General features: G+C 36.2%; 1 protein-coding gene across 7 annotated transcripts in view; it reads left to right on the top strand.

The window, feature by feature from the left end:
• The window catches only part of RPGR (retinitis pigmentosa GTPase regulator), a 50766-nt gene that overhangs the window by 19682 nt on the left and 10252 nt on the right, over window positions 1–20832 (top strand). For 2 of the 7 annotated variants that reach the window (XM_066356980.1, XM_066356979.1), the window contains exons 9-14: window positions 2616–2740; window positions 4823–5005; window positions 6706–6877; window positions 9596–9690; window positions 10030–10095; window positions 12590–13537. In XM_066356980.1, the coding sequence (XP_066213077.1) occupies window positions 2616–2740; window positions 4823–5005; window positions 6706–6877; window positions 9596–9690; window positions 10030–10095; window positions 12590–13537 (1589 nt within the window). Of the gene's footprint in view, window positions 1–2615; window positions 2741–4822; window positions 5006–6705; window positions 6878–9595; window positions 9691–10029; window positions 10096–12589; window positions 15415–20832 lie in introns of those variants that run through there. The other 5 variants (XM_066356978.1, XM_066356974.1, XM_066356977.1 and 2 more) reach the window with 4 other exon arrangements.

The raw sequence follows: 20832 nt of genomic DNA, 5'->3' as shown, positions 1-20832 counted from the left end.
GGTTCTCTAGGTATTCTGCTCTGTACTTTCTCCTTTATCCAGGGAGAGGCTGCATTGGGCCAACTATCAACCTCAGAAACTAGGTGCTTCTACTGTAGGAATCAATAAAGAGCCTCCCTTAAAATCATTGACTCAGTTACTTGTTGGTTATTGATATAGTCCACAATTTTAATTGCTTTGGAACAAAAGGTTCTGTAATTTCACTACTTCCAGCTCACATTTCTACCTAAAAGTGAACTAAAGCTTTAAAAAGTTAGGAATCATATTATTTTAGAAAATCCAGATATTGGTATGTCTATGTCTCCCCCCCCCCCTTTTTTTAAAAAGCTACTGCTTCACTGGAGATCATCTAACAGTTTCTGGTTAGGGGAACTAGGAGTCTGCAAATACAAGGCACTACCTACCATTCACTGTCTCTTCTTCCTCAAAGAACCTTTCAGAGAGACTTACCTGCCCATTTTCAAGTATTGATGTTCATGTTTTTGTTAATATAGCATGCAGTAGAACATATGTGTATACACACACATACACACACATATGATTGTATATATATATACAGTGTAAATATTTACTATTTGTTCATGGTCCTTGGATTGTTTTTGATATATATGTATCCCATATTGCAGGATCTTAATCTCAGTTTATCTGCCATTACTACCATTTTTCATCGATCCTAAATTGCCATTGATGGTAAATACACACTTTTTATAAATCATGTAACATACAATGAGATTAGTTTTTAAAATTTCACAATACCTTTCCTCCTAATGAAAGAAGCTGTAGCATAAATAATTGAACATTAATGTTGTTTGCCTTTTTGCTTGGGAATCCTCCCCAGGGGACAGGTTTTATGAATATTTTTTTCTCCAGGATTAACGAGAGGTATGTAGTGAGTTATCTGTAAGTTTCTGCCAGTTCCCCGTTGTAGCCAGTGGCTCATGTTTTTTAAAAGCTCTGTGTGGTTGGAAGTAGAGTCAAGCAGCTTGGACCAGAGTTTGTTTGCTTTTTTATTTCTGGTTTGTTTGTTTTCCTACTAAAGATAATCAAATTAAAAGGGAAGATCTTAAAAGGCATTTTGGATAAAGAAATCAATCTCAAAGGAAGGAGGAAGAAGGCAAAAAAAAAAAATATATATATATATATATATAAAGAAAGGAAATAAATACCTAATAGTAAGAATTATAAGAGTGTAAATTTAGAGCCTAAATACTGGTTATTTCTGATTTGTAGGGAATCTATTTTTATACATTAAGTTTTAACTTTCCACTTTTCTTAATTATATTATTTCTAATCATTTTTTAGTCAATTCTCTTGGATTTTCTTAGTGTGCAATTACTTTGCCATCTTAAACTAGAAGTTCCCAAATGTGATCTTATTTTCTGACTTAAAACCATTCATTTAGCTTATTATTGCCATTAGAATAGAGCTCAAAAATTCTGAAGATGAATTAGCAGGATCCCTTGTGTTGTGGTTCCTTTTTGTCTCTTCAGACTCATCTCATTCTACTCTCCCCTTGTGCGACAGGAATGTTGTTTGCCTTTCAGCTTCTTGACTAGGCTGCTTTTTTCTTGATTCCGATCCTTTGTATGTACTGCTGACTCTACTTGGAAGATTCTTTGCTTCCTTCTTCTTGCAACTACACTCTATCCTTTACACTCCAATTTGAAATCCTTCCCTAATAACCAGACTAGTAGGAGAACCCCCTGCTCTGCACCCATACTGGTACCTTTCTTGATACTTTTGCTTCTGAGGTGCTTACCCTACTTGAGATGGAGGTTATGAAGGAGAGCTTGAAGAGTAAAGGTTCAGAATAACTGCTACAGCAGTGGGGCAAAACGGGTTAATTGAAGAGAAACAATGAGTTTACTTATCATCACTGTGGGCCCACCTATAGAGGGGACCCCCAGTGTTGGTATAGGGATTAGTTGGCATGGTTGGTTTATGGCATTTACATCCACAGTGTTGTACATCCCAGGAACAGAACTAGTAAAAGAGGCAGCTGGATTGATCTAAGCCAGTAGATTTTCACAAGTGATGATTTTTTCACCGAAGGGGACACATGGAAAAGTCTGGAGACATTTTTGATTGTCACAACTTCATAGGCAGGGTATTCTATGGGCATTTAGTAGATAGAGGCCATGGATGCTGCTATACATGCTACAGTACATAGAACAAACCCACACAATCAAGAATTATCTGGCCCCAGTGTTAGTAGTGCCAATGTTGAGAAACTTTGATCTAATCAATAAACTAAGGGAAAAATACAGTAGGTTGTATTCAGATGTTGGGAGGTCAGAATACAAAAATTTCCTTCCCCTTGAGAAGATGGAGATCTCATGGTGAATTGCTGCTGTTCCACACAAGGCCTCACACAACCTAGCTCAACTTTACCAACCACCACAGGCTTAGTGATTTATTCTCAGAGTATCTGTTGTCTAATGTTATGTGCAGGACCACAGAGACCAGAGAGTATAGAAACATCAATGGATCAGAGTAAATACAATGTAGAATGTGAGGGGAATATTATAGTTGCAATGTAAGTTAATATATTTGTCTATTTACAAATCAATCCATGCTAGTAACACTTCTCTAATTCTTTCTTTTTTGCATTTAAGATATAGGCCGCATATATACTTTTGGAGATGGTCGATATGGAAAATTAGCACTTGGAGTGGACAATTTTACCAATCAGTTTATTCCTACTTTGTGCCCTTTTTTTTTGAGATTTAAAGTTTATTTGGTAAGTGTATTATATTTCCTTGTTTATATTTTTATATTCCTTTGAGTCTTTCAGTATTTTATAGAAAATAGCTACTTGTATGTTTATATGAGAGAATACCATGGTTATATTTAATTGATATACTCATTTCCTAAAAGACAATATCAGACATCATGCAATTTTGAAAATCTATCCCTTTCCTAATTTTCCTCCTTTAATGTCTTCCTTTTTGCCCTAATCTTGACTCTTCTATTTTATTCTCATATGTCTCTTGAAAGCCAGGACTGTGCCATGTCTGAAAGCTCTGTGACTCCTATAGCACCTAGCCAAGTACCTTACTCACAGTAGTCATCTATAAATATTTGTTGAGTTAGATACTACTAAGACTCTAAAATTCAGCATGAGAAAACCTGATAATTAATGAAGAGTTTTGAAAGTATGTTTTGTTGGCTGAATGTTATTTGGATAAGAAGGTATTGTTTCATTGTTATTCCCAGCAGGTACTTTGTATCTGTTGTTTCTAACACTTTTGCCAGTTAAGAACTATAGACTTGAAAATTCTGTTTCTTTGCTGATGATTACTGGTATATCACTTGAAATTTATTTTCCAAAATTCAGGGCCCCATACTATAGAACATTTCCATTCTTTGATTTGTTACCCTATTAATGAACCCCTGCTCTGAACAAGATACTGACTGAGTATAAAGAATACAGAGCACGCAGTAATAAGCAAAATAATCAAACCCTCATTCACTGAGCTACAGTCTTATAGAGAAGATCATTTTTAAAAGTGTTATACAAAAACATTTAAATTTTAACTTTGAAAATATTATAAAGGAGAGGTTCAGAATATGCTATCCTTATGGCATCATGTACACTTGTAAAGTTCCTAAATATCTGTGTATTGCAAATACTACACAATGTTTCTTTAAGCACCTTATTGAAAATTCCTTATTTATTAAAATTCTTTGAATGTTATTTTTTCATTGTTCCATCATTGTGCATGCTTGCATTTTGCTTGGAGGGCTTTTTTTTAAATGTTCATATAAAGAAAAATGCATGGAGATTTAATTAACCCAAGAGACTGATTTATTCTTGGATCACTTTTTCCAAGTAGAATTCTTCTGAGTAATTTTTTCCAAGTAATTAACATGTTACTCTCAGACTAAAATAACATTTTTTGCTCTAGCCAAATACCTCTGTTGGTTAGAGCATCATCCTGATGTTACAAAGGTTGCCAGTTTGATCCCTGGTCAGGGCACATACAGAAACAGATTGATGTCTCTCTCTCTCTCTCTCTCTCTCTCTCTCTCTCTCTCTCTCATTCCTTCCTTCCTTTCTCTCTTTCTCAAATCAGTAAAATAAAAAAATAAATAAAAATAACACTTTATAACTTGTCCGGAAAATTGTAGCATTGCATTTAGTTTTTTTTTCTCTATAATATATCAAATTGAAATTAAAATAATGTGTTAAACTTGTCCTAATTTTTAATCATAGTATTTAAAGAATATACAGTTGACCCTGGAACAATGCAGGGGTTAGGCGTTCTCACTCACAAGGTAGCAAATTCATGTAATACTTTTGACTTCCTAAAAACTTAACCACAATCATCTTTCGTTATCCTTAGGAGACTGGTTCTAGGACCTGCCACATATATCAAAATCTACCAATGCTTATGTACCTTATATAAATTGGTACATATGGTTGTACCATATGGTGCATATGGTTGCACCTCTGTATCTACAGATTTGTAACAATGGTTTGGAAATTACTATTTTCTATCCATGGTTGGTTGGATCCATGGATATGACACCCAGGGACATAGAGGGCTGACTGTCTATATTTTAAAAATCAACATATAAGTGGTACTGTGTAGTTCAAACCTGTGTTGTTCAAGGGTCAACTGTTTATTATAATTTATATGTTTGCATGTGTGTGTATGTATGTATATATAGTATGTGTTTTTGTCTATAGATAGATAAATAGATTAGATAGAATCAAAGTCTCTACCACTAAGTAAATATTTTGCAGCTGAAAACTGTTAAAAACTTATTTGTCTTTGAAAACAGTGTCAATTAATTTATCTGTGGATTTATGCTGCAGGTTGCCTGTGGTGGATGTCACACGATAGTTTTTGCCACTCCACAACATGTTACAGAAAAAACTGAATTAGAGAAAATTGGTGATTCTTGCATACCTCCAGCATCTTCTCTGTCTAGCAGCGACCTGACCTCAGGAAGTGTACTTCATAGAACTTTATCAGCTCGTGTACGTCGAAGAGAGAGGGTACAGAGTGGCCTATTCCAGTAGTTTTCAACCTTTTCCCATTTAGGGACTGGTGAAAATAGGAGAATTCTTTCAGGGACTGCTAAGGCAGAAATTACCCTGAGCATAAGCGAATTAGACTAAGATCATTGGGTCTATAATCTTCATACAACATCAGGGTGGTAACCCTTTTGCTGACCGGCACAAAATTTCTGGTGAAGTGGCTCCGGTCCATGGACCGACAGTTGAAAAACACTGGAATGTTCCATATAATAGTATTGTCTAGCACTACAAAGCAAACTGGAAGAAAAAAAGATATTTTCTTTTTAAATCAAAGAAGAGTCTTGCAAGATACATTTACTAAATAAAATTATTAGAGCTGAGGCCTTACAAACTTTTAAAGGGAACTAAGAGTTAAGCTGTTAAACATACAAATTAGAAAATAACATTGGTTTGTAGATTATTACTATTTTAACAACTTAGATTGAATGCTGAGTTGGTTTTTCAACTTTATGTGGATTGACTTGCTTTGCTTTTATCTTTTAGTTCTATTTCAGTAGAAGGTTATACATTGTAAACAATGAAACCTGGAAAACAAAGAAATAAGGACTTCAGTTTGAGAGAAGGAATTTTTTTTCTCAATTAAATTTACAGTCTTTTCCGTGCTTTAAAATTATTTTAAAGAGACTAATATTTTAAAAAATAGAATGCCAAATCATTTTTAAAAGTTATTTCTTTTTTAAAAAAATTAGTTTAAGTTGCAAAACATATTTCTTTTGAAGTAAAAGGTTAAGTTTGACTTTTTTTTTTAGTGAGAGAGAGAGGAACAGACAGGGACAGACAGTGAAGTAGACAGATGAGAAGCATCAACTCTTAGTGCAGCACCTTAGTTGTTCATTGATTGCTTTCTCATAATATGCATTGACCCAGGGGCTCCAGCAGAGTGAGGGACCCCTTGTTCAAGCCAGCAACCTTGGGCTCAAGCCAGCAACCTTGGGCTTCAAGCCAGTGAACTTTGGGCTTGAGCTAGCGACCATGGGGTCATGTCTATGATCACACACTCAAGCCAGCAACCCCACACTCAAGCTGGTGAGCACATGCTCAAGCTGGTTACATAGTTGTTTTGAACCTGGGTCCTTAGCATCCCAGGCCAACACTGTCTACTGCACCATTACCTAAGTTTAACTTTTTATTATGAAAAAAACGTATCTATGGAAAAATTGATTTAATATCCCATAAGTATTTTGCAGTTGTTTTTTTATATCATGAATTTTTTTGTTTCCCAAGGGAGGCAGAGAAAACATACATGTACTTTTCCCCATTATGTGAAAAACAGGCATCAAAATTGACAATTTAGAGCAACTTAGATAAAGAGACAACAGAACAAAACATTTTTGAGCCCCTAAGGATTATAAAAAGTGAATGGTGTGGGACATTGACCAACTCTGAAGTCTCCCTTAAATATTTTTACTTTTTTAAAATTTTTATTTATTTATTCATTTTAGCGAGGGGGGAGAGAGAGAGAAGGGGGAGGAACAGGGAGCTTCAACTCCCATATGTGCCTTGACTAGGCAAGCCCGGGGTTTTGAACTGGCAACACTTTATCTGCTGCACCACCACGGGTCAGGCTCCCTTAAATATTTTTAGTAATCGCAAGATAGTTGATGTGTACATTAAATACATAACATCATCTAACAGTTTACTTACTTTTTGTTTTAAAGGCAAAATCCCCAGATTCTCTTCAAATGACACCAGCACTACCTCCAGTTAAAGGGACTCCTGAGCCACCTGTTTGTTATTCCCCAAGTTCAGTTCCTTTCTGTGTATCTGAAATTGATCCGCCAGAGAAAATGATGACTGAAGAGGAGGAGCCCACACAGCCCATGGATCCAGGTAATATTTGATAGATTCTCTGCCTGCTCTCAGAAAAAAATGTACCTTTTATTCCAGTTGTTTTCATGTTAACCATAAGATGTTTTATCCAATTAAATTTTCTTCCTAGTTAAAGATTGACATCTCTCATTTGACCTCAAATCCAGGAATGCTCTTACAAATATTAAGATTTGTCACTGATGCTAAAGATCCCATATAACAATAGCTACATATCTTTATAGGGCAGTGTTTGGCATACAAAGTACCTTAGCTTACATTATCTCCTTTAAACCCTGAAGCAACTCCGTGAATTAGGTAAGAGTTACAGTATATTCTTTTTTATAGATGAAAAAACCAAGGCTTAAAGAGATTGAGTGACTTTTCCAAGATCACTTAGCTTATAAATAAAGTGAACAGATTTGAATGCAGGTATTCTGGACCTATGTGAAATTCTGCATTCAGGCAGTATGCATAGTGGTTAAGAGCCTGGTGTATGGAATTCAACTGATCTGGGGCCACATGACAGCTCTGACATTTATTAATTATGTGACTAAGTTTAGGAAAGTTGGTTCATTTTCTAAGCCTCAGTTTCCGTATCTTTGAAATGAGATTAATAATGCCTACTTTAGAGAATGATTGTGACAGTTAAATAAGGGTTCAAGCCAGTGACCATGGGGTCATGTCTATGATCCCATGCTCAAGCCAGTGACCCTGCGCTCAAGCTGGCAACATTGGAGTTTTGAACCTGGGTCCTCTGCTTCCCAGTCTGACTCTCTATCTACTGCACCACTGTTTGGTCAGCCCTAATATTATTTTTAATAAGTATAAATTTACCCATATACTCCCACCTGCTTTTCTAGCTCCATCTCTCAATTGTCTTTTTCTTATAACCTTAACTGAGTTTACAAGTCTGCAAACTGCGGCCCAAGAGCCCAGTCTAGCCAGCCCCCTATTTTTGTAAAGTTTTATTGGAACTCCGTCATGTCCATTCCTTTAATGTGCTGTCTATGGCTGCTTTCACACTATGGTGGCATTTTGGTTGTTAGGACAGAGACTATGTGGTCACAAAACCTGAAACGTTTACTTTATGGCCTTTTGCAGAAAAGGTTTGCCAACTCCTGATTTTGATCAAACAGCTCTTTACAGTCAGATTCAGTGGAATGACTGTGAATTTAAGACAGACCTGAGATTGACACTTGGCACCAAAAGGGTCATTTACCTTAATTTATTCATTTGTGAAGTGGACATATAATGTTTATCTCTCTTGCTCTCATGAGATTAACCCAAAATGTATACAAGCATATGTTTCCATCACATGGTAACCCTTCAATGCAGGCAACTCTGCTTTTGTTAGCACTTTCCTTGTTCACCTTCATCGCTGCATCTTAGAATTCTGCTCATCCTTCCCTGTACCTCCTTAGTAAAACATTTCCTGATTCCCATCATTAAGATGTGATTGATTTCTCATTCCCTTGTGCCATATATTTTATATTCCCTTCTAGAGTATAAGTTCACTAAGTATGGGGGCCAGTTGGGTACTGGAAATATGAGGGGGACCACTTCGTAAAGTATATGATTGTCTAACCACTATGCTGTACACCTGAAACTAATACAGAATAACACTGGATGTAAAATGTAATTGAAAAATAAAAAAAATGTATAACATCCAAAATAAATTAATAGTTAAGGTGATATTTCCTGCATATTGCATCACATGGAACAAACACAAAATGATTATTTGCTTATTTGAATTAAATGAATTTACAAAGGAGAGTTAGTGTGGATTGGCATTTTTAGTGAAGACTTCATTAAGGAGCTCCTCTAAAATAAATATACAAGTGGCAAATGGGGGTATAATAATTGAGAAAAATATATGATAAATAGAGCTTATAACTTTTAATTATTTTTATGATATAATCTTGCAGTTTTCCATGAAAGTTTCTAGGTGCTTGTACTAGTTATCTGTTGCTACATAAGAAGTGACCCTAAAACTTATAGGATTAAAACAACAAACATTTATTATCTCACACAGTTTCTGAGGATTAGGAATCCAGGAGCAGCCTAGTTGAGTAGTTCTGATTTAGGGCATTTCATGCAGTTGCGGACAGGCTGGCAGATGGGGCTGCAGTCATTTGAAGGCTAGATTTGAGCTGGAGAATCTTTTTTCATGCTCACTCATGTGGCCATTGTCAGTGGGCTTCACTTCCTCAGCACATGGGCTTCTCCTACGGATGTTCACAACATGGCTTTCCCCAGAGCAAGTAATCCAAGAAAGAGAGAGAATGTGTGGGACCAAGACATAAACCACAATAACTTCACAATTATGTCTGCTTCATTTTATTTGGTCATACAGACCAATCTGGTAAAATGTAGAAAGGAACTACATTGGGGTATGCATACCAGGAGGATGTGGATCGTTGGGGCCCTTTTTGCAGACTGGCTCTCACGGTGCCTGATACCTGGATAGTATTTAAAACCCAAAGGAATAGTGTTTGCCTACTCATATGAATGAAGCAGGCATTATCTTATCAGTGTCAAAATCTTTAAATTTTCAAAGGGAAATTTTAAAACCTGTTACTACTGTGAATGAATTCTATTCAGTTCCCTTAACATGTAGTTAAAAGAACTTGAATAAAATTATATCTGCCCCCTATAGTACAGAATAATTTGTTTATTGTCCAGCTGACTTTCACTTTTCCTTTGAAATCTGTTTTTCTATTTTCTCTTTTAATCATTCAGATTATTTTCAAGATAAAATGACTGAAGTGGAGGATACGGACAATTCATCAGTGGATTCAAAAAGTCTTGGAGAAACTACTGATATCTTAAATGTGGTAATGGTTTTCTTATTTATATATTTAGATATGTTTTAATTTTAGTTCATCATGTATTTGTAAGTACATATATATATGTATGTGTATACTTACTATACTGTTATATGCATAAAATGCTTTTTGTTTTGGTTGCATTTTGTTATTTTGAAATCAGCTTTATTGAGCTATAGGTTACATCCAGTAAAATTCATTGCAATGCTCACATTATAAGAATGCAGTTGTGACAGGATTATTTTACTATCTGAACTGTTTTGTATTTTATACTTTTAGAGTGTATAAATATAAAATCATATATAGTCATCATTGTTTTTAGAACATATGCTTTTTTATTTATTTCAGACACATTTGATGAGCCTGAATTCAAATGAAAAGTTTCGTAAATTTTCACCAATTTCAAAACAAAAGGTACACTATAGAGAGTTGTTTTAAGATGGTGGGTAAGAACAGTTTAATTTTTTTCTTTGAAAGGTTTCTGGAAAGAACATATGAAAGGTAACCATTCACTTACTTTAGAATTAAAAAAAAACCAACCAAACAAAAAATAATGTATATCACCTCAATTTGGGTTTGTTCTGTTCGTGTGTATTTTCTGTGATGCAACAAGATGGATAGAATTCCAATGCTGAAATTTGCTCTTGGAGTCACTAACAAGTCAGAATAGCAATACTTTCTTGTCATCAAGAAATGACAGGAAATGTTTATATGGCAAACATTTAATTTATATGTCTAGTGCCTTTTCCATATTGTTAAGCTAAAAATCCTTAATATCAAAGTCACTGAAATACAAGAAAAGCTTGCTAAGTATCCTTGACTTTGGTCATTTTATCTTGAAAAATAATCTGATTATAAGATTATTGTTGTAGTTCTTAAGCATTAGAAGAGGCTGCTGCTCATTAAAGTGGCTCTCAGATCTGACTTGAATATTACTTTGGATGAGTAACTGTGCTGACCTTACGAGATTACATTAACATCTTTTCTAGTTCCAAAATTTTGTGATTTTTTTGTGAACACATTTAATAATTGCTTTTTCAGTGTTTGCAATGGACTTGAATTTATCAAGGAATTGGTAGCATAAAACAAGATTAAACATTTGGAAATTAGTCAGAAGCTGTGCATGCTTGATAAAAACAGACATTTAATGAATAACAAATGAATAGCAAGAGGAAGGAATAGTCTGGTTTTCACAAACCTGGAGAGAGAAATGCCTCCCCTATTTTCCTTTTCCTAGCTTTATGGACCAGCGGGATGAAAGTATGAGGATTTAGGGGATTAGAAGAATAAGTTGGAGAAATGTAAATTGAAGGAAAAAGGCTGTAGCAAACATTTAATTTATATTTCTAATGCCTTTTCCACGTTGTTAAGCTCAAAAATCAAAGTCACTGAAATGCAAAGAGAATCTTCCTAAGTACAAAAATTTCTTGCCAATCCTCATCAGTCTTATTTTATTTCACCGAGAGTCATGGTGAATAACAGCAAAATAATTTTTTTTTTAATATGGGAGAGGTTTTCTAACATAGTTATAGAAGCTCAGTGAATGTGGACTGATTATTGGCGGACCTTACTTTTAAAGAGATAGCTTTTCTGTATCTTTCCTTCCCCTTGTCTTAGACTCTGGGCTCTGCAATTTCTGTACTGTTTTATTTGCTAGAGCAATAAAGCATGTACGTTTAGGAGTCATTTCTGGCCCCTGGGCCTCTGTCCTAGGGCTTTTGAAAGAATTGTAACTTTTTAAGGAATAGGACCTAGAACAAACAGAAAAAGAAGGTGTTCCCTTTTGAACTCTTAATATGTTTTATACTTCACATACTCCAGTTAAGTAGAAGCCCTACCAGGCCTACATTGGTGAATAAAAAAAAAGACTTATTATAGCATTTCTATATATTTCTTTTTAACTTATACTTTTAAAATAATTCCTTTAGCAAAAAAAAAAAAAAAAAAAAAGGACCTCTTGGGCTTAACACTCATCACAATTTATAAAACTTGCTTTAGTGAAGTTTTACTCTCCAGAGACCCAAATTCATCAAATATTTCAACCTATTAGCTTGCAAAATTTTGGTCAACAGTTTCATTTTGCCTTATTTTGTCCACCAGGAAATTAATTTCATATTCTTAATGTATCATTTAAATCTCAATGTTTAATTTCATAATTTTTCTATAAACAATCTTACATTTTACCTTAAGTATTCCTTATAGTGGTATTTCATGTATGCAAGTTATTATCATTAAAGAATATAATAGAGGGTCAAAATTTTGAAAACCCAAGATTTTGTTTTGAAAAGGAAAATTATTCATTATTATTTAGTATATTGATAAAGATTTCATTTTCAGTTTTTATTTCTGTTTTCTTCTAAAAATAAGCTATTTCTTCAGTTTTTAGAAATTTCACATTTTTATTTATTTTAATTTGTATATATGTTTTAAATTTTATATATTTTATGGAATCAAAAGACCAATCAGAATTTGACAATTTAAAATGATGAGATAGAAAAAATTAAACAGAACTGCACTTCATGCAACAGAAGTGTACATTTTTAATGGTATTTTGCCAAATCAATCTGGGAATGTATTATATTTAAAAATTGATTCCAATTTAGAAAAGGGTCAGAGAGGAAATATTCATAGTCCTGTGAATAATGACAAAATTATAGCAAGTAGTAAGAATTTGAAAGTTAAACATGGATACATGTTACTAAATGAAAATTAGATGTACTGTAGATATAGAGAACAGCATAAATTATCCCCAAAGAAAACAAAATCTGGGCACAGTATTTGGTAAAACTGGATGTTTTTGGTCTCTTAGTGAAACTGATAACAATACAAAATCTTGGCAGTTTTTGTAGTAAATAAGTTACCTTTGTAGAGTAATAGTAGTATGACGATTACTTCAAAAAATTTTCAGCAACCAGAAACAATTGAGAAACTGAAGCAGCATACAGCTCATTCTGAAAATGATGATAGCAATGAATGTGAAAGTGAAGAGAAGTTCCCACAAATGAAAGAAGGGACAGTATATAGACAAATTTTGGCTGCAGGAACATATATGATACCAATATCTGGGGATGTAGAACCATGTTCAGATGAGGATGTAGGTGGCAACTCAGGTCAACCTGGGCCTCAGGCCGACACCAGTAAGAAGGGCCTGCACATAAAGGCGTTTAGATTTAAAAGTAAGCATGATATTAATCTACCTGATGATAAGGAACTAGAAAATAAAAATGTTGGAGAATGCAGTCGGAAAGAAGCAGAAGAAATAGTCTCTGAAAAGGAACCTAAGCTGGCAGAAATGGCAGGTCTGAAAGATGTAAGAAAAAGTGAAGAGAATATTAACACATTCCTTGATGAGTTAAATAGAGCCATGAATATTGATGAGGATTTTGAAGAAAATGATTCTGTTAAGGAAAGGAAAAGGAACGAGCAAGATGAAACCATTGACAATGAAACAGAATCTTTAGAGAAGCCATGCAGTTACTTGGAAGGTGAAAGTGAAAGTGAAAGTGAAAGTCAGCAGAGTACAAGTGATGGCCCCGAGCCTGTTGTGTCAGTAGAATCTAGTAGTGAAGAAAAAGATGATGATGAAATGGAAACTTACCAAAACTTATGGTATAGCAGAAAATGTCTTGAACAAGAAGATGAGGAAGATACCGACCTCAAAATGTCCGAATTCGTGGCACAATATGATTTTAAGTCTGAGCATTTGCCAGAGATTCCAGAGGAAGAGGAAGGAACAGATGATATAGAAAGAAGTGGAATAGAGGAGCAAGAGGTAGAGGAAAATGTGGAGATGCCTGGAGGAAAGGAGCAGGAGGAAGCAGAGATCCTGTCAGATGACCTTACAGACAGAGCAGAGGTGAGTGAAGGCAATGGAAAGTCAGAGGGAAAGGCAGAGGATGTGCCTGAAGGTGTATGTGAGGGAATTTGGGAGGAGGGAAATTCACCAGTAGAACAGAGGCAGAGTGAGGAGGGAGAGGAGGAGAAAGACAAAGGAGGAGGAGAAATGGAGAGCCATGGTAAGGGAGAGAAAGATTTAGAAGAGGAGAAGAAACAGAAACAAAAGGAGTGGAAACAAGGCCATCAGGAGAAAAGAAAAAAATTGGTGGAGAAAGAGGAAGGGGAGGAGGAGGAAGAAGATGAGGAAGGGGGACAGGAGGAACAGGTGGAGGGAGACAGAGAAGAAGAAGGGAAAGAAGGAGGGAAAGAAGTGAAAGAGGGGGTGGAGGAGGGAGAGGGGGATGAAGAAGAGGAAGGGGAGGAAATGGAAAGGGAAGGAGAAGGAAGTGAGAGGAAAGAGGAGGAAGAAGAGAGAGGAAATGGAGAGGAGGAAGGAGAGGGAATAAAGGAAGGAGAGGGTGAAGGGGAGGAAGAAGAGGGTGAAAGGGAGGAAGGAGAGGGAATAGAGGAAGGAGAGGGTGAAGGGGAGGAAGGAGAAGGAATAGAGGAAGGAGAGGGTGAAGGGGAGGAAGGAGAAGGAATAGAGGAAGGAGAGGGTGAAGGGGAGGAAGGAGAAGGAGTAGAGGAAGGAGAGGGAGTAGAGGAAGGAGAGGATGAAGGGGAGGAAGGAGAAGGAGTAGAGGAAGGAGAGGGAATAGAGGAAGGAGAGGGTGAAGGGGAGGAAGAAGAGGGTGAAAGGGAGGAAGGAGAAGGAATAGAGGAAGAAGAGGGTGAAAGAGAGGAAGGAGAGGGAGTAGAGGAAGGAGAGGGTGAAGGGGAGGAAGGAGAAGGAGTAGAGGAAGGAGAAGGGGAAGGAGAGGAAGGAGAGGGGGAAGGGGAGGAAGGAGAGGGGGAAGGGGAGGAAGGAGAGGGGGAAGGGGAGGAAGGAGAGGGGGAAGGGGAGGAAGGAGAGTGGGGAGAGGAGGAAGAAGAGGAAGAAGGAGAAGGTCAAGGGGAGGAAGAAGAGGGGGAAGGGGAGGGAAAAGAGGAAGGAGAGGGGGAAGGGGAGGAAGGGGAAGGGGAGGGAAAAGAGGTGGAAGAAGGAGAGGGGGAAGAGGTAGGGGAAGGGGAGAAAGGAGTAAGGGAAGAGGTGGGGGAAGAAGATGAAGGAGAAGGGGAAGATGAGGAAGGAGAGGGTGAAATGGAGGAAGGAGAGGGGGAAGGGGAGAAAGGAGTAGGGGAAAAGATGGGGGAAGGTGATGAAGAAGAGAGGGAAGGGGAAGAAGGGAAGGAGAAAAGCCAGGAAAGGGAAAGGAAGGAAGGGGAAGTAGAGAAGAGGGAAGAGGAAGAAAACAGGAGTAGAGAAGAGAAGGAGGAAGAAAAGGACAATGATGAAGAGGAAAGGAAATACCAGGAGACAGGTAATGAAGGGAGTGAAAGGCTGGGAATTCAGAGTGAAGGAAAAGAATCCAGAAAAGTGAGCAAAATCAAAGGCTCTGTAAAATATAACAAAGATAAAACATATCACAGAAAGTTTATTACTAACACAGAGGGAAAGGAAAAAGAATATGGAGTAGAGCAGTTCAAAATGTCAGTGCAGTCAAAACAACTTTTAGAAAATGGTTCTAAAATTTTTCTGAAACCACCAGGTTCCAAAAAATTCTGGAATAATGTATTACCACATTATTTGGAACTGAAATAACAAACTAAATTTGATCTGATATTGCCTAGCCGAACAATTTGATCTCCATGCACATACTAAAACTCAATATATTTTATTAAATTGATTTTATGTCATGGTTACTTATGTGTGGTATAGTAACAACCAATAAAGACAACACAAGGCACTGGTAAATTCTGGTTCCTCTTAAATATCTTGGTGTATTTTCTCCAAAATTGCTAATTTATAACTAGAAAATATCAAAAGATCAGCAGATAATTAATATTGTATATTTCTCATTAAAGATATATTTAGAAAATAAAAGTACACTATAAGAGTATTTTGTGTATACAAAAATGGCACAAATCCTTAGGGGCTATAAAAACATCTGATTTCTTATAAATATGTGAGCACAGTTATTTTCGGTCTCATTTCAGTTTACTTACCACATAGAATAATTTTATAAGAAGGAATAGTATTTGAAAGCTAACATGAGGAATTCATATCTTGAAGAAATAATGCTGTCTTTTCTACTTTTTATGTGTCCTTTTTGCAACAATCTACCAAGTGATAGTTGGATTCAGATCTTAATAATGTAGTCTCCTTTAGTTACTGTCTAGGCAAACAACAGTATATATAATGAAATGGAGATTAACTAAAACTTCTAATTTGTACATTTATAAAACAATAAGAATTTATTGGCCAGGCAGAGCTACTCATTAGGCCTCAGTTTTCTCATCTATAAAATGGAGTGGATTAGTGTTTTATAACTCTACTTATAACTTAAATTTTCCCATTCTCAGACTAATTGATTCTACCCTATTTGTTATTTTCATAAGAAATTTTAAGGAAGAATTGCACTTTAAAATTAAACTAGTTTTCTCTAAAATGTTCTTTTTTCTTAAAAAAGTTATGACACCTTTAATGTTTCTTGTCTTCTGTAATTCTGTATTTCCAAACTCCTATAATTTCCATGTTTTAACTGTACTGTAAGAAACTTCATTCTCAGTATGTATTTTTTATGTACCCTCAATGTGTTCTTCACTGAGTATTCTGTAATTCTGTTTGTTGTCCAATGTTTCAAGTAAAATAAAAATTAGATGTACACAGTCACTAATTGGTTTGTAAAAAGAAACTAGTCTTAGATACTGAGTTTTACAAAGGCTAGATTTCCACTAGTATAATTTCAATCTTAACATTTTCAGTGTATATAATGCAGCTAATTTGTTTGATTGTCCTTTATTCATAGTTTATTCATAGTTCCCTTTTCAACTGATTTCCTTCCTCTGTCCCTCCCATATCATTGGCACGAGGATTTCTTATACATTGTTTAATGGTAAACTTCCTGTGAATTTTGTGTAGTTGAATTCTTTGCACATTTGATTCTCTTTGAGTGAAAAAGAATATGAGGAGAAAGACTAGAATATGAATTGAAGAAACTCTTAGGAACAACTGTAAATTTTGTTTTAGCTGTAAGAATCTCAGGTAGCTTACCCTAACTAAAGAAATTTGCTGATTTGGCATTGCAGGGTTCTTCCAAATTCTACAAAATTCATTCTAGTGGACTGTAGTTAATTAACTTCAGTAAAGATGTATATGCCATGTTGTTAATTCTAGTGAAAAGCATGGTTATTTAAAAATTAGACTTAAGATGATTAAATAAGATGGATGGCAGTAGTGCAGTTCATAAAGGAAAACACTTCCAGGGAGGTGAGAAACTCTTAAACTCGAGTTATCAATGTTAAAGATATAGGCATTCATCTTCCATTGAAGAGATAATCAGCCAACAATAATGAAATGGTATTTTTAAACTGTATCCAACTCAGTATTTGAACCAGTCTAGATAACCATTATTTTAATTATCACTTAAGCATTTCTTCACGTTTCCCTGGCCAAAAAAAAATTGTATCATCTGCTGGCCAATCAAGTTTTTGCTATAGTTTATCAGTGATCATTTCTGAGGCAGGTGTGTATAGAATCCTTTGAGTTACAGTTTAAAATGACGACCCTGGCAAAAAAAATACCTTAAGATAAACTATAAAGGAGTACTACAGGAGGATCTACTGCTGCTGAACATCAGCACTTGAGGTGAGTGAAATTGAAATGTTTGTTATTATTTCACATAGAGATAAACTTACTGTATACATACACACACACATACACACACACACACGTTTAAAATAAAATGCTACCATGGAAGAAGGTACTATAATTCCTTCATTCTTTCCATTGTGAAAATTAGATGTGATATTATATGCCCATAACCTGACACATAACTTAATATGTGTTACATGTTATTGATTCAACAAATACTTATATGCCAAGCACCAAAAATAGAACAGTAGCTTTCCAAAATCAGGTGGATCTCAAGAAGTGAGGGCTGCTTATAGTCAGTCTCCTGTTGTCTTTGTCCCTGTGAAGGACATTTATTGAATATAGATTTCTTGAAAGAACACCAGGTAAGAGGAGTTCCCAGACTGCTTTTACTATTGTTAAACAGTGTCATTCATTTACCTTTTCTCCTAATGTTCTTAGCCAGGACTGTCCAAAGATAAAAATATGATCTTAAAACATATCTATGGCTTTCCTGCATCAAATCCCTTAATAATAAGAAAATGGTTTTGTGCCTTGGTTATGCAGAGAGTAAGATGTGGCTCTTGATCTCCAGAAACACTTGATTTTTTTCTACAGGCTGACCAGAAAATTTTATGAGTACAGTAGAGTCCTTCAGGAGTGGCATTTCAGCTGCCACAGAGAAAGGCTAGGAAAGAGCTTCCAGGGAGCAGTGGTAAAAAACATGAACTGAGTCATGAAAAGTAAAACCTAACCAGGAAAAGGGGAGTGTAGAGAGCAGGGCTTTTCAGGTGATGGGAGTGATGAGAGTGTTTCTGTCAGTGAGGCCTAGAGTATCCTTTGATCCTTGATGGAGAGGCAAAGGGCCTTACATGTTTGTAAAAGATGTTAAATAACAAGAGTGAGATGATCACACTTGGACTTTTGTAATATCATTCTGCAGAAATATGGAGGGTGGATTGGTTTCTATTTCTTTTTTTTAATTTTTATCTATTTATTCATTTTAGAGAGGAAAGGGAGAGAGAGAGAGAGAGAGAGAGAGAGAGAGAGAGAGAGAGAGAGAGAGAGAGGAGAGACAGAGAGAGAGAATGGGGGAGGAGCTGGAAGCATCAACTCCTATATGTGCCTAGGAGGGTGGATTGGAACGGGACCAGAGGCAGGGATGCCAGTTAGGAGGCAGTTACAGTACACCAGGCAGACTGAAGAACGGCTGGGCTAGGGCAGTGGGAATGGAGAGTCTGAGACATATATTGTAAAGAGACATATGGGGTAGAATTGGAGAGCTCAATAAAGAGATGTAGCTTGGAAGATGGGAAAAGGCCAATCTTTTCTTGTTTCTGGCCTGGAGAAATGGGTGGTAAAAGTGTCATTAACTAAGGCTGAAAAGAGAGGAGCAGAGGTAGGTTTGTAAGGCTGCTGGGGGTTTGTTGAACCAGGAGATGTTCAGCAGTAAGATGCATATTTGGGTCTGGAGCTCGGGAAAATGCTGAATATCACCAGCACATATATGTAGTTAAAACAGTGGAGTTGAATGAGAGGTAGCATTCATAGAGTGAAAAGAGAACTTAAAATTCAGGGAAATTTCAGTAGATAAGGGGAGGGTGAGAAAAGGAAGTCTGAGAAATAGATGGGGTAGAAACACTTTCTAAGAAAGAGAGGTGCTGCCCAAGCCAATGAAGAAAGGTGTAAGGCAGAGCCTATGAGAGGCCCAGCAGAGGGCCGGGCAGAGCCCACACTGCCAGCAAAGAATGAGCTCCAGGAAGTCTGCTTTGCAGAGAAATAGAATCAGAACTAGACTTTGAAAAATAATTATCAAAGGACGATACTGGCATATTTCTCAATTTAAGAAAGGAGATATACATTCTAGAGACTTTGGTGCTCTGAGAAAAGAAAATCCTAAATGTTTAGCTGCTATTACAATTACAATATAAAATAGTATGTAAGAGTAGGATGTTATCTAAGTGAGCTATCAACATAAGAGTCTACAGTGCTTTCAATATCAGATATGTATGTAGTGGGGTGGACTCTGAGGGCAGGCATTATGGTCTTCAATTTATTTGAGCAGAGCTGAGAAAGAGCATGGACTCTGGATTCCAGTAAACCTAAATTCAAATCTCAACCCTTCACTGATGAGCTCTGTGGACCCTTAGACAAGTTTTTTGTTTGTTTTTAACCTTTCTGAGTCTTATTTCCCTCTTTTAGTAAAGGAAGGGAGGTTTGATAATTGGTTTGTACATGAAGCATGTTAGAGGTACTCATAGTGATCTGTACCATTCTAATTATCTTCTCTGCTCACATCAAGTCAGGAACAATGCTACCCTCCTGAATCTACAAGTCACTGACTGATGTGCATGAGGGTTTTGTTGTTGTTTGTTTGCTTTTATAATCCTCAATTTTGTTTAGATATAGCAACCACTAAAAAATTGGCTTATGGAAATAGATCTGTGGGAATGAAATGGATTACAGTAACGATAACCCTTAAATATGGGGTAGAGTGAGATTGTACCATTACACACCATGCATGGGTCAGATACTGTGCCTCAGCATTTGAAGCAAGATGAAAGGCTGATAAGCACTCACATGTTTAGCCTAAAATTTAGATTTTAGTGATGTTGTAGAGAGCATAGATTTCTCTGTGTCCTAATGTTTTTATCAAAATAGTTTAAAAAATAATTCATGTACCATACATTTGTTTAAGGTGAAGAAGAAAATAAGTTTTCTAAGGAAAAAGGAGGGGGATAATAAAGAGTAAAATGAAAAATGATAATAAAACTGTATACCTGCAAGATGTTCTGTACCCTGAGCATCACATTCATTTTTGCAGGCCTGCTAATGACAGTCAAACTGTAATGTGTTTGGTGGTGAAAATATGGCCTTAAGAATGAAGTACATAGAAAGAAGGAAAAGTTTAGAAATTATAAGGTAGTGTCATAGAAATAGAATCAGAACTACACTTTGAAAAATAATTATCAAACAAAGGACGCTACTGGCATATTTCTCAATTTAAGAAAGGAGATATACATTCTAGAGACTTTGGTGTCTCTAGACAACAACTGGCAGCCCATGGCTGCAGTTTGGTATCTAATTTTTTAAATGTGTATCTGTTACTAACATTGAAATATCATGAGATTTTACATTTAAAAATGTTTTGTGGACTTCTCTTGGAAAACATGAGGGCTTGGAAGCATCGTGCCCTGTGGCAATGCTGACCTGCAGCCCAGGCGAGGAGTTGCCTCTACTTCCCTGCTGTCCTGGGCTGCTCCTGATAGCATGCAGCCCTCTTCCCTCACTGGCTCTGGCTGTTGGGCTCCTGACAGAGAATAAAGGGATGTGTACAAGAGGGTAGAACAAAGAAGTGAACATCTTAAATGAACTGTTTTCTAATTATAAGATCTGGGACATTATGACAAAATTGTCAACAGTAGGGACTATCTTGTTATGGAAGAGGCTTTAGAAAATTGGTTATATTTACATACAAATACTGTTTGCTCATGTTTTTTTTTTTCTGTGTCAGTAATCTTTTTAATTGCTAATGTCATTTT

Source organism: Saccopteryx leptura, chromosome X, assembly GCF_036850995.1.
Source record: "Saccopteryx leptura isolate mSacLep1 chromosome X, mSacLep1_pri_phased_curated, whole genome shotgun sequence".
In the NCBI taxonomy this organism is placed as follows: Eukaryota; Metazoa; Chordata; class Mammalia; order Chiroptera; family Emballonuridae; genus Saccopteryx; species Saccopteryx leptura.
Note: the sequence above shows the minus strand (reverse complement) of the source record. Positions and strands in the feature narration are given on the sequence as shown.